Source organism: Salvelinus alpinus, chromosome 33, assembly GCF_045679555.1.
Source record: "Salvelinus alpinus chromosome 33, SLU_Salpinus.1, whole genome shotgun sequence".
Classification (NCBI taxonomy): Eukaryota; Metazoa; Chordata; class Actinopteri; order Salmoniformes; family Salmonidae; genus Salvelinus; species Salvelinus alpinus.
Window position 1 is genome coordinate 4,680,174 of NC_092118.1, and position 13,354 is coordinate 4,693,527.

Here is a 13,354-nt window from a genome sequence, read left to right on the forward strand (position 1 = left end):
CTTAAGACCATATATTTGTAGGAACGGAGCCATGATGAGCCATGATTTTCCATATCAATTACCTTTGCCATGGCTTGTGTGTGGAGTAACACTACCAAGTAATATTAAAAGTCATCCTTGAGTAAGTAACTACTAACTCCGGTTCATTTAACTCCTTGATTGAAAGAGTGGAAATTATGATCCTGTGTTTGGTTTTTTTGAGGTTAGCATGCTCTGCCGGCACAGTATTTGACACATTTGGACAGTAGATGGTGCTATTTTAATGTTTTACTGTCAAAATCAGGGTTTGATTTAGATGTGAAGAACATTTTTTAAATAAACACTTTATAAATATGTTTATTCAAAATGAAATATATACAGTTTTGCTGTGATTTCATGTACAAAACAATCAAAAAAATTGCAATAATTTAATAATAAAAACAAAAGATGGAGTAAATTTTACACAAAGGAGCAATGACAGGAGTAAAACTTAAGACATAGTCCAACCAACATAACTTGTTCTTTGTTGATAATGTTGAAACAGTTTAAACGGTTTAATTTAATGAGAATCTAGGAAAGTACCATAGCTGCATTTAAACAATGCTGCACTCAAGTGGTCTGGTGAAACCATTTGTGACTGGTGTAGCCTCAGATCGAGTACAGAGTTAAATTCTAACAGGCAGTTGGACAATTTTCTGGAACACACTAACCATTTTCCAGTAGTTCCACATACCTGTTCTGTAGAAAGATGTGAATGTACCATTTTACTGGAGATGGTGAAAGTGTGATGATTTAGGACATTTACATCTGGTGTCGGTGTACACAAAATGTACGCACTCTAAAAAATAAACACTAAGATAATGTAAGCAACACTAAAGATTACGCTAACACAGCCATGGAGCATTAAGCGCTTATGCTCACCGTTGTAATACAACTGGGGCCATATTAGCAACTCGTTTTTTTCCCTCATGAAGTACAGATATGCACTAACAAGGTCACCTGGTATCCATATCGGATCCATGCTGTATTCAGCACATTGGAAACAACATTCAAGAGTCAGAATGTAGAGGAGTGTGGATTCAATATGGATAGCAGGCAAATAACAAGATGATAGGTATCTGTCCACTAACAAGATATGTCAGACGCAACTGAATCTTCTGGGAAGGGGGAAAAAAACACTAGTTGTGAGTAAATGGTATGGGCATCCTTAATATTGCACAACACTTATATAATATGCAGAGTAAGGTTTTTGTGCGGGGGGAGGGGGAAGCAATCGCTGTGGATGAACATTGAGGAAAACAAACAGTGAACACTGACATTGCTGCCTCCTTGTCTCATGACTAACCTTATGCTAAGGGAGCATTACGCTGTCACGTGTTAACCTTGACCGCCCACATGAGTTACATTTCAGGCATTCACACCAGCACGAGCCCCCAAGAGTAAATACAGGCAGCAAGGCCATGTCCTGGACAATGCAGAGTGGGTGGCTACTGACGGGCACTTTTCCAATGTTTACATGGCAAATACGAAAAGGTCTCTCAAAAGGGAGACAGTAAATAAAAAGGAGGAGAGATTACGTGAGAAAATTAATAGTGACTGGAGAAATTCCTTACGAAGACCGTTTCAAATGAGCCGATTCAACATTCAAAAGAGGCAAGGGACCATAACATTTTTACAAAAGAATAACAGAGAAAAAGCCATGAGACAAAGTGAGAGAGTAAAAAAAATAAAAACTTTACACTAGGAAACCAGACTCTAAACTCAAGGTGGTTCTGTGCCGTGGCGCAGAACTAGCGTGTAAGAACGCGTCGCATGAATACAATGAAAGGGGCACTTATGGATATCCCATCTTTTGGCTGAAATGTCTAATGGAACACTAATCCTATTTTGCATGCAAGTCTACTCTACATTGGTCCAAAAAAAGACTTAAAGGTTTCACTTTCCAGGTCGGATCTAATTGGTTCAGGAAGCTCTCAAAATGTTATTCGTGTTCAGAATTTGACCCCTAAAAAATACAGTCAAACAAACATCAATCTCAGACATGGGTTTCACTTAGTGAAACAAAGAAATGATAAGAAAACAAAGGTGAGAGAAAAAATTGCACGCAAACCCACTCAACCTCTTCAAGGACAAGGGCTTGGCTCAGGTGGTCAACATTAATCTGCATTGAAATGGATTTTACACTGCACTTATCAGTTGATGAAATTGTGCATTGAGAGACATTTACACCAGTATGCAATTAAAGTGGGCCAATCCCCAATTGAAATAGTTGCAAAGCAGTCAACCTCCCACTGTTTTGTAAAAAAGCTGGGGCTTTAGAAATGTAACCACTCTTAAAGTCATAGACAGAGCTATGGATACAAGGACGAACCATCCATGATATAACATCGTTTTAACCATGTTTTGAGGCTAAAGTGTTTGTTTACATTTAGAGTTTACAAACACTAGAGTAAAACAAGTTAGTGATGGGGTACAACAGCTGTTCTAGTTATATTCTTCAAGAATCAATGAGTATGCACCGTGTACGAAACATGCTCTTTCAATGACAGAATGACAAGGTGAAACCAGGGGAAAGCTATGATCCCTTATTGAAGTCACCTGTTAAATCCACTTCAATCAGTGTAGATGAAGGGGAGGAGACACGTTCAAGAATGATTTTTAAGCCTCGAGACAATTGATACACGGATTGCGTGTGTGTGCCATTCAGAGGACGAAAATATTTAAGTGTCTTTGAACCGTGTATGGTAGTAGGTGCCAGGCGCATCGGTTTGAGTGTGTCAAGAACTGCAACGCTGCTGGGTTTCAACAGTTTCCCATGTGTATCAAGAATGGTCCACCATCCAAAGGACATTCAGCCAACTTGACAACTGTGGGAAGCATTGGTGTCAACATGGGCCAGCATCCCTGTGGAACGCTTTCGACACCTTGTAGTGCCCCGACGAATTGAGGTTGTTCTGAGAGCGAAAAGGGGTGCAACTCAATATTAGGAAGGTGTTCCAAATGTTCTGTACACTCAGTGTATATCGTTAATGTATAAGTCCAAAAATGTATGTAGCAACTGTGGATTGCCCCTTTAACAAAAGGGCTGCTTTTTCCTTCATTGTATAAATATTACAAAAAAACACCAATATGGTGAATATAAATCAAAGAAGCCAGGAGTAATCCTCTGAAAAATGTATTCACCCTTGCTATTTCCTATTAACCTTTGAGCAAAAGACTAAGGCATCATCTCAAATTGATTGAAAAACTCAATCTTGTTTCAAACAAATGTTAGACGATCATATCTTATGAAAACAGTAGTGAATTAATGTAGGACAACTTTATCTATAAGTCCATAGGTGTCACTCCATTTAGTCTATAACTAGAAGGAGTTAATAAGTTCATAAACTCATTGTTTAACATAGACACTCAACCAACCAGAGGTTGGCACATTATTTGATCGTTTGAGGGAAGAATGTTCGTCTTTTTCAATCACTCTGGTGCAATTTTCAAAAGCATCTTTCACAATTCTTAGCACAAAAATCTAAACATTTCATCAAAATGGCTGTTTCAAAACTAAGTGCATTTACAAAAAAATTCACAGTCACTTGTCCACTCCAAGTATCTGCTTTTCATTACTTTTTATATGATTATCTTGTCATTTCTTAATTTAACTATAACCGAATTAACATGCTCAAAACTGAAGACTACTGAAACAAAAGTGTATAGTGCCTAGTTACTACATTGTCCATTGTCATCCTTCATCAGCCAGTATTCTTCAATACGATCTATTATTCCTTCGATTCAGCACTTCAAAAATATCAGTTTTGAAAATTGTGCAATGTATTTTCTGCTATCGGATTAAAAGTTAGTTAAAATGACTAAACGGTGAGCCTGTTATTATCTGATGTATTGGTGACTAAGCAAAATGTTCTCATGGTTTTTGAGAAAAAATTGCATGAAAGACTCCAGGACTCGGAGATGAAAGATGTGTTCAACTCCAATGAAAGGTTTTGAACATAAGACACAGGCAATATACCACTTACATCAAAAAAAAAATGCACCAGAGTGATAGACATAAAACCTGTAATGTTCATTTCACAGTCTTTGATTTTAACAGAATATTAAAAGATTTCTCCTTCATTAGATCCAAGTTCAACGACAATGTGGCAATGCCTTAAATTGTAAAAAATGTTTTTGTCATAGCGATGACAAATGAGGAATTATTCCAAGTTTAGTTCAGTCAAGTCCAGTTCAGTTCCTCAGGACTCTGTGTTGTCCTCCTTTGAATATTCCTCCACAAGCTTCTCATAAGAGTGGTCATGTTCTGATCCATCGCTGGTGAACACGGACTCTTCTGATTCAGAGCCCTGCTCCTCTTTGGAGTCAGTCTCCGACTCTACATTTTCGTCGCACGTGGTGATTGACAGCTTGGCTTTAGCATCATCGTCCTCATCCTCCAGGTTGTTGTTGAGGACGTTCTCCTCGTCAATAAAAGTGATGTTCGCATTCTGGAAGATCAGGGACTGGTACTCTTTGGAGTCCCATAGCCGTCGGCCACCCATACCGCAACCTCCACCACCGCCCAGGCCGCCACCTCCGCTCTCCTGGTCCACCTCTTTGTCCAGTTGGTTCTCGTACATCCTCTCCTGGTCCCCGTCCAAATCACCCTCCCCATGGTCCTCTGTGAGCAGCATCCCGTTCTCCGAGCCCAGGAGGTAGTTCTTGGACTTTGAGAAGGCCACGGTGACGCGGTCACTGAAGCTGTAGCGCCGCTTCTGCCGCGGTGAGCGGTCCAGGCTGAGGATAGTGTTGCCGTTGCAGGTAACCGTGTCGCTGCAGCTCTGGGAGCGGTTCGCCTCCTTGGCCTTGTTACTGGCATCATTACCATCACAGTGGACCCCGCCACCATCTGTCTTGACACCAATCTGTTTGATGAGGTCGTTGTAGCCTTCCTGCTTCTTGGACAGGAAGCTGAAGATGTTAACGTCGTTGGCGGTGGGCGGCAGGTGGAGGGCCTTGTGGCTCTCCTTGTAGTGCCTCAGCTCGTCAAGGGAGAGCTTGCGCCGCTTGCGTCGTTTCTTCAGAGCCTTGTGGGCCTCCACGACCATGCGCACCTTCCAGTTGAAAAACAGGGAGAGCCATGCCAGACCCAGGTAAATCCACACCTCCACAAAGTAACGGTACAGAGTGGGGTAGTCTGCATTTGGATCCACACCTGAATAAAGAAAAACAGGAAGGGAAAGTTTGAGTATGTATAAATGTCAATGTCCAATTTTTCGAAAGAGGTAGTACACTGCCGTTCAAAAGTTTGGGGTCACTTAGAAACGTCCTTGTTTTTGAAAGAAAAGCAATTTTTTCGTCCATTAAAAAAACTGTAAATTGATCAGAAATACAGTGTAGACATTGTTAATGTTGTAAATGACTATTGTAGCTGGAAACGGACGATTCTTTTACTTTGTTTATTGAATTTTCAACACCAATATTTACAAAATAATTGCACTTGTAAGTTGGAGTCGGAAGTTCACATAGACTTAGGTTGGGAGTCATTAAAACTCGTTTTTCAACCACTCCACACATTTCTTGTTAACAGACTATAGTTTTGGCAAGTCAGTTAAGAAATCTACTTTGTGCATGACACAAGTCATTTTTCCAACAATTCTTTACAGACAGATTATTTCAATTATAATTCACTGTATCACAATTCCAGTGGGTCAGAAGTTAACATTCACTAAGTTGACTGTGCCTTTAAACAGCTTGGAAAATTCCAGAAAATTATGTCATGGCTATAGAAGCTTCTGATAGGCTGATTGACATAATTTGAGTCAATTGGAGGTGTACCTGTGGATGTATTTCAAGGCCTACCTTCAAACTCAGTGCCTCTTTGTTTGACATCATGGGAAAATCAAAAGAAACCAGCCAAGACCTCAAAAAAGAATTGTAGACCTCCACAGGTCTGGTTCATCCTTGGGAGAAATTTCCAAATGCCTGAAGGTACCAAGTTCATCTGTACAAACAATAGTACGCAAGTATAAACACCATGGGACCACGCAGCCGTCATACCGCTCAGGAAGGAGACACGGTCTGTCTCCTAGAGATTAACGTACTTTGGTGCGAAAAGTGCAAATCAATCGCAGAACAGCAGCAAAGGACCTTGTGAAGATGCTGGAGGAAACCGGTACAAAAGTATCTATATCCCCTGCAAAATTAGTCCTATATCGACATAACCTGAAAGGCCGCTCAGCAAGGAAGAAGCCACTGCTCCAAAACCGGCATAAAAAAGCCAGACTATGGTTTTCAACTGCACATGGGGAAAAATATCGTACTTTTTGGAAAAATGTCATCTGATCTGATGAAATAACAATAGAACTGTTTGGCCATAATGATCATCGTTATGTTATCTCAAGACATCAGTCAGGAAGTTAAAGCTTGGTTGCAAATTGGTCTTCCAAATTGACAATGACCCCAAGCATACTTCCAAAGTTGTGGCAAAATGGCTTAAGGACAACAAAGTCAAGGTATTGGAGTGGCCATCACAAAGCCCTGACCTCAAACCTATAGAACATTTGTGGGCAGAACTGAAAAAGCGTGTGCGAGCAAGGAGGCCTACAAACCTGACTCAGTTACACCAACTCTGTCAGGGGGAATGGGCCAAAATTCACACAACTTATTGTGGGAAGCTTGTGGAAGACTACCAGAAACGTTTGACCCAAGTTAAACAATATAAAGGCAATGCTACCAAATACTAATTGTAAACTTCTGATCCACTGGGAATGTGATGAAAGAAATAAAAGCTGAAATAAATCATTCTCTCTACTATTATTCTGACATTTCACATTCCTAAAATAAAGTGGTGATCCTAACTGACCTAAAACAGGGACATTTTAATAGGATTAAATGTCAGGAATTGTGAAAAACAGAGAGTTTAAATGTATTTGGCTAAGGTGTATGTAAAATTCCGACTTCAACTGTACATAGGCGTACAGAGGCCCATCATCAGCAACCATCACTCCTGTGTTCCAATGGCACGTTGTGTTAGCTAATCCAAGTTTATAATTTTAAAAGGCAAAATTGATCATCAGAAAACCCTTTTGCAATTATGTTTTCATAGCTGAAAACTGTTGTGCTGATTAAAGAAGCAATAGAACTGGCCTTATTTAGACTAGTGGAGTATCTGGAGCATCAGCATTTGTGGGTTCGATTACAGGCTCAAAATGTCCAGAAACAAAGACCTTTCTTCTGAAACTCGTCAGTCTATTCTTGTTCTGAGAAATGAAGGCTATTCCATGCGAGAAATTGCCAAGAAACTGACAATCTCGTGCAATGCTGTGTACTACTCCCTTCACAGAACAGAGCAAACTGGCTCTAACCAGAATAGAAAGAGGAGTGGGAGGCCCTGGTGCACAACTGAGCAAGAGGACAAGTACATCAGAGTTTCTAGTTTGAGAAACAGACGCCTCACAAGTCCTCAACTGGCAGCTTCATTAAATAGTACCCGCAAAACACCAGTCTCAACGTCAACAGTGAAGAGGCGACTCCGGGATGCTGCCCTTCTAGGCAGAGTTCCTCTATCCAGTGTCTTATTTTGCCCATCTTAATCTTTTATTTTTATTGGCCAGTCTGAGATATGGCTTTTTCTTTGCAACTCTGCAACTCTTGTTTGGTAAATTCTTTTAGCCGAGCAATCGCAAATAGATATTTTTTATGGTACGTAAAACCAGTCTGATTTGCATCCGTCTCAGTGTACTAATCCATTGAGGAGGCCTTGGGGATGCCACGGTCCAATAAGAAGTGAAATCAGCTAATATCTATAAGGCACATCTCTCTCAGGAATGCGCACTTTCCCACCATTTCATGCACATTCATTGTTTCATAAATTGTGTGAATCGTTTGCCCTTTACATGTTTGTCAATCAATTCCCCATTACATACTGTATATCACCAGTAGTAGCTTACATTGACTGTTAATTCCCATAATAAACTACAATGTTTGTTTGGTTACAGTAAATTCTGTTAATGCATTCCATATATTAATATTAGTCGATTACCGTTCTCATATTGTCGGGACACTTTTCAGAGCTCACAACATATGCTACACTTGAGAAACAAATGTTGCTTTATTTCATTCAATTTTCCAAATTGTCAATTTATTCATTGTGTTTTGTTTGGAGCGCTCCTGTCAATGTTAAGGACACACACCTGATTACGCATATAGAAGTAGGCATAGGCTACCTGGCCTGCGCGCAAATGTAGGCCTATAAATTGTCTTAACTTTGGAGCTTCAAAGTAATTTTTTCTTCACCTCAAAACAGGAAGTAAGATTTTAGAATCCATTGAGAATGACAATAGCTTGTCAATGTATGAGAAAAATATTTCCAGCTCTCTCCCTTTCGATAACCACTCGGCATGAAAGGGAAAAATGTAATGCTCTGTTCGAGTGGAAACTTCATAAAACACCTGATTCATTTTAATCCCTTGCAGAAATAGCCTACAGTTTTGTCTGTGCCGAGCTCACTGGCGCAAGAAACTCTGAGGGCCCAGAATATTTTATACAATGTTTCAAATCAGGCCGGACACAGTTGAAAGTTGATACAATGTTTAAAGTTTGTTACAGACAGGCAATGTGTAGCCAATGGGATTTTACAGGATATTTATTTTTAATCATGATATTTTCTACCTGCAGACCGCAATGTTTTTATTTTTTGGCTTATGTAGGCAATTTTTTACATAGTTGGCAATGGCAGTGTAAGTTACTTTTATATTTGTATAATTTTCATTTAGATAGCATTTAAATTAACCACATGACAATGCTTTTTGAGATCCAAAGACTTATGAATTAAATGAAACTGTTCAAACGAAAATGTGCATATAAAAATCAGAACCGGCCCTTTCCTGTTTCAGCATGACAATGTTGCTGTGTTCCTGTCCATATAGAAATAGTTTGTAGAGATCGGTGTAGATGAACTTGACTGGCCTGCACAAAGCCCGGACCTCAACCACATCGAACACCTTTGGGATGAATTGGAACGACAACCGCGACCTAATCGCCCAACATCAGTGCCCGACCTCACTAATGCTCGTGGCTGAATGGAAGCAAATCCTCGCATGCAATGTACCAACATCTAGTGGAAAGCCTTCTCAGAAGAGTGGAGGCTGTTATAGCAGCAAAGGAGATAGCAACTCCAGATTAATGCCCATGATTTTGTAATGAGATGTTAGACATGCAGGTGTATAGTTGATTTTATTGAAACACATAGGGTGTGTCTATATATGGAAAAAATATACGTTTAAAAATGTAGACCAATTGATTGGTCAAAAGAAAAGACGACTCTATTTCGACCAATATTTTTGGGGCGGGGACAGTCCTAATGCGAGTAGACTGCTGACTGGCTATGAAATCCTCCTCTATGAGGAAATAGCAAGAATTTTTGAAATGGTCTGTTTGAGATACAAGTTTGAGTTGGGGTTTAAGTGTTTTCTTTCCAATTTATGCTTTGGCCACAAATACAAGTATAGGACGGGTCAACAACATTATTTTTTGTATGCGTTAACAGAATATAAACTTTTAAAAGTGAGATTATCACTTCACAGTTTTATTAAGCACATTTCTGAGGAAGTGGGAACATTGTTGCATGAGAACTACCAAACCATATTGGGTTAAAAGGTATGTTGAAAATAATTAGTACCTTACAAAATACAAGTTGGCAAAAAAATATCACTTGCAAAGTGTAAGGACAAATACCCATAAACATGCGAAGACCTTGATAATGCAAAGGGAGGATGAGCTTACCTGCTACAAGGTCACCAAAGCCAATCGTGGTCAAGGTGACAAAGGAAAAGTACAAGCCCTCCACATAGGTCCAACCCTCTTGAGACATAAATACAAATGGGGGGATGACCAGATGGACCAGTACACCCCAAAGGACAAAGATGGCTGTGCAAGTGAACTGGGCCTTTCGCTGAAAAACAAAAAAGAATGCAAAAACCGACGAAGTGAGTCGAATGTAGTGGAATGCAAGGAAACACATTCACTGATTTCCCTCTGATCATTTTAACTTAGACAAAGATAAATTAGCCATGCTAGATGAAAAAAATATTTCTAAGACAAAAAGTATCTTTCTTACCAGTGAAACCCCTCTCTTGGTAAGGTACTGGCCCAGGTGCTTGGCCCTGCCTCCAAAGAACTTCCCCAGCTCACTGATCCAGGTAAGACAGAGTGGCACCCCGAAGAGCCCATAGAAGATGCAGAACACCCGTCCTGCTGATGTTTTGGGGGCAATGTTGCCATAACCTGTCAGAGCAAGAAAGGACAGGAAGGAGTTTTAATAGTAGTACTCAAATCAACAGCATTCAAACCTGAACACTTCTTTGTTTTGACCAATTCAGATAACACATTCTACCAAAAGAACGCACATTTCATAACCACAGTTTATAAAATACAGTATTTTTAGTGATGAGAAATGATAGAGACTTGGCAAGGCTGAATAAACATGTAAAATCATCAGAGAAAAATCCTGTTGGCATTCAGAGTACCAAAATAAGATAAATTACTCTGCTGACAAACTAAACCAACAATAAAGACCAGTTCTTTAATCTGGCTTTTCTTTACCCGATCCCATTTTATCTGTACCGTACATTTAGATTATACAGACATGGACTAAAAGGGCAAGCAGTCCACCCTAAATGAGAGTTTATCCCATTAGAGTAAAGTTAAGCAGATCATTACTGAAAGATTTTGAAATAAGATCCACAAATCCTTGCACAATAAATTATTATGGAATTTATTCCTGTCTTTTTGCATCAATTAAGATATTCCCTTTTCTCCTGACTATAAACCACAATTACATAAGCTCCATGTGACACTCTCAGGACAGTTTGCCTACCTATAGTTGTGATGACAGTAGCAGCAAAGATGACAGCATTGGGCCAGTTCCAGTTGTTGAAAGTCTTGCTGCCAGTGATGGTGACACCTTGGCCGGCAGCATCCGACACCACCTGGGGACAAAGACAGCAGTGTGGCAGTTAGTGAATTGAAGGCAAAACTCGGATGCATGTAATTTCTCTCGCTATAAACAGGCCCATTTCCCATACCACATCATTCCTATGAGCCGTTGATTTTATCTCCAGATGCACTGATGATCCAATGATTGCAGATGCACTGATGAGCCAATGGTCAAAGCGCCTTATACCACCAACCACTGCAACTTGTATGCTCCAGTCGGCTGGCCCTCGCTGCATATTCGTCGCCAGACCCACTGGCTCCAGGTCATCTATAAGTCTATGCTAGGTAAAGCTCCGCCTTATCTCAGCTCACTGGTCACAATAACAACACCCTCCCGTAGCAGGCGCTCCAGCAGGTATATCTCACTGGTCATCCCCAAAGCCAACACCATCCTGGATGGGTGGGAGAACAGTCTCAGTGATGCACTGGGCCATCTTCACCACCACCTGGAGGGACTTGCGGTCGTGGACGGAGCAATTCCCACACCAGGCCATGACGCAACCGGTCAGGACGTTCTCAATGGTGCAGCGATAGTTTTTGGACAGGACCCGGGGTGGCATGCCGAATTCAGCCACCTTAGGAAGTAGAGACGCTGTTGCGCCTTCTTAACAAAAGTGGTGCTGTTGATCCATGTCAAGTCCTCGGTGATGTGGACACCTAGGAACTTAAAACTGCCAACTCTCTACTGCATCCTGCAGTCAACAATCAATTCCTTTGCTTTGCTGACATTGAGGGAGAGGTTGTTGTGCTCGCACCACAATGCCAGTTCACTTACCGGAATTCTTACTGGTTGGTAGGTGATCAAATACTTATGTCATGCAATAAAATGCAAATTAATTACTTAAAAATCATACAATGTGATTTTCTGGATTTTTGTTTTAGATTCCTTCTCTCACAGTTGAAGTGTACCTATGATAAAAATTACAGACCTCTACATGCTTTGTAAGTAGGAAAACCTGCAAAATCGTCAGTGTATCAAATACTTGTTCTCCCCACTGTATATATATAGTGTGTGTATTAGAGGTCGACCGATTAATCGGATTGGCCGATTATTTAGGGCCGATTTCAAGGTTTCATAACAATCGGAAATCGGTACACCGATTTGGCAAAAAAAAAATGTACACCTTTATTTAACTAGGCAAGTCAGTTAAGAACACATTCTTATTTTCATTGTAGGTTAACTGCCTTGTTCAGGGGCAGAACGACAGATTTTTACTTTGTCAGCTCGGGGTTTCAATCTTGCAACCTTACGGTTAACTAGTCCAACGCTCTAACCACCTGCCTCTCATTGCACTCCACGAGGAGCCTGCCTGTTACGCGAATTCAGTAAGAAGCACACAGAGTCAGGGTAAATGCAACAGTTTGGGCCGCCTGGCTCGTTGCGAACAAATTTGCCAGAATTTTACGTAATTATGACATAACATTGAAGGTTGTGCAATGTAACAGGAATATTTAGACTTATGGATGCCACCCGTTAGATAAAATACGGAACGGTTCCGTATTTCACTGAATACGGAATAAATGTTTTATTTTTGAGATGATAGTTTCCGGATTCGACCATATTAATGACCTAAGGCTTGTATTTCTGTGTGTTATTATGTTATAATTAAGTCTATGATTTCATAGAGCAGTCTGACTGAGCGATGGTAGGCACCAGCAGGCTCGTAAGCATTCATTCAAACAGCACTTTCATGCGTTTTGCCAGCAGCTCTGCTGTTTATGACTTCAAGCCTATCAACTCCCGAGATTAGGCTGATGTAACCGATGTGAAATGGCTAGCTAGTTAGCGGGGTGCGTGCTAATAGCGTTTCAAATGTCACTCGCTCTGAGACTTGGAGTAGTTGTTCCCCTTGCTCTGCATGGGTAACGCTGCTTCGAGGGTGGCTGTTGTCGATGTGTTACTCGTTCGAGCCCAGCTAGGAGCGAGGAGAGGGACGGAAGCTATACTGTTACACTGACAATACTAAAGTGCCTATAAGAACATCCAATAGTCAAAGGTATATGAAATACAAATGGTATAGAGAGAAATAGTCCTATAATTCCTATAATAACTACAACCTAAAACTTCTTACCTGGGAATATTGAAGACTCATGTTAAAAGGAACCACCAGCTTTCATATGTTCTCATGTTCTGAGCAAGGAACTTAAACGTTAGCTTTCTTACATGGCACATATTGCACTTTTACTTTCTTCTCCAACACTTTGTTTTTGCATTATTTACCGTAAACCAAATTGAACATGTTTCATTATTTATTTGAGGCCAAATTGATTTTTATTGATGTATTATATTAAGTTAAAATAAGTGTTCATTCAGTATTGTTGTAATTGTCATTATTACAAATAATAATAATTTAAAAAAATTGGCCGATTAATCGGTATCAGCTTTTTTGGTCCT

General features: G+C 40.3%; 1 protein-coding gene across 1 annotated transcript in view; it reads right to left on the reverse strand.

The window, feature by feature from the left end:
• Positions 1 to 318: 318 nt before the first annotated feature.
• Positions 319 to 13,354, reverse strand: part of kcnk5a (potassium channel, subfamily K, member 5a) — a 55,517-nt gene continuing 42,481 nt past the window's right edge. Inside the window, exons 2-5 of the mRNA XM_071381213.1 lie at positions 10,841 to 10,952; positions 10,082 to 10,248; positions 9,748 to 9,916; positions 319 to 5,176 (exon numbers count right to left, since the gene is read on the reverse strand). Coding sequence (XP_071237314.1) covers positions 4,221 to 5,176; positions 9,748 to 9,916; positions 10,082 to 10,248; positions 10,841 to 10,952 — 1,404 coding nt within the window. The 3' untranslated portion in view covers positions 319 to 4,220. The remainder of the gene's footprint in view (positions 5,177 to 9,747; positions 9,917 to 10,081; positions 10,249 to 10,840; positions 10,953 to 13,354) is intronic.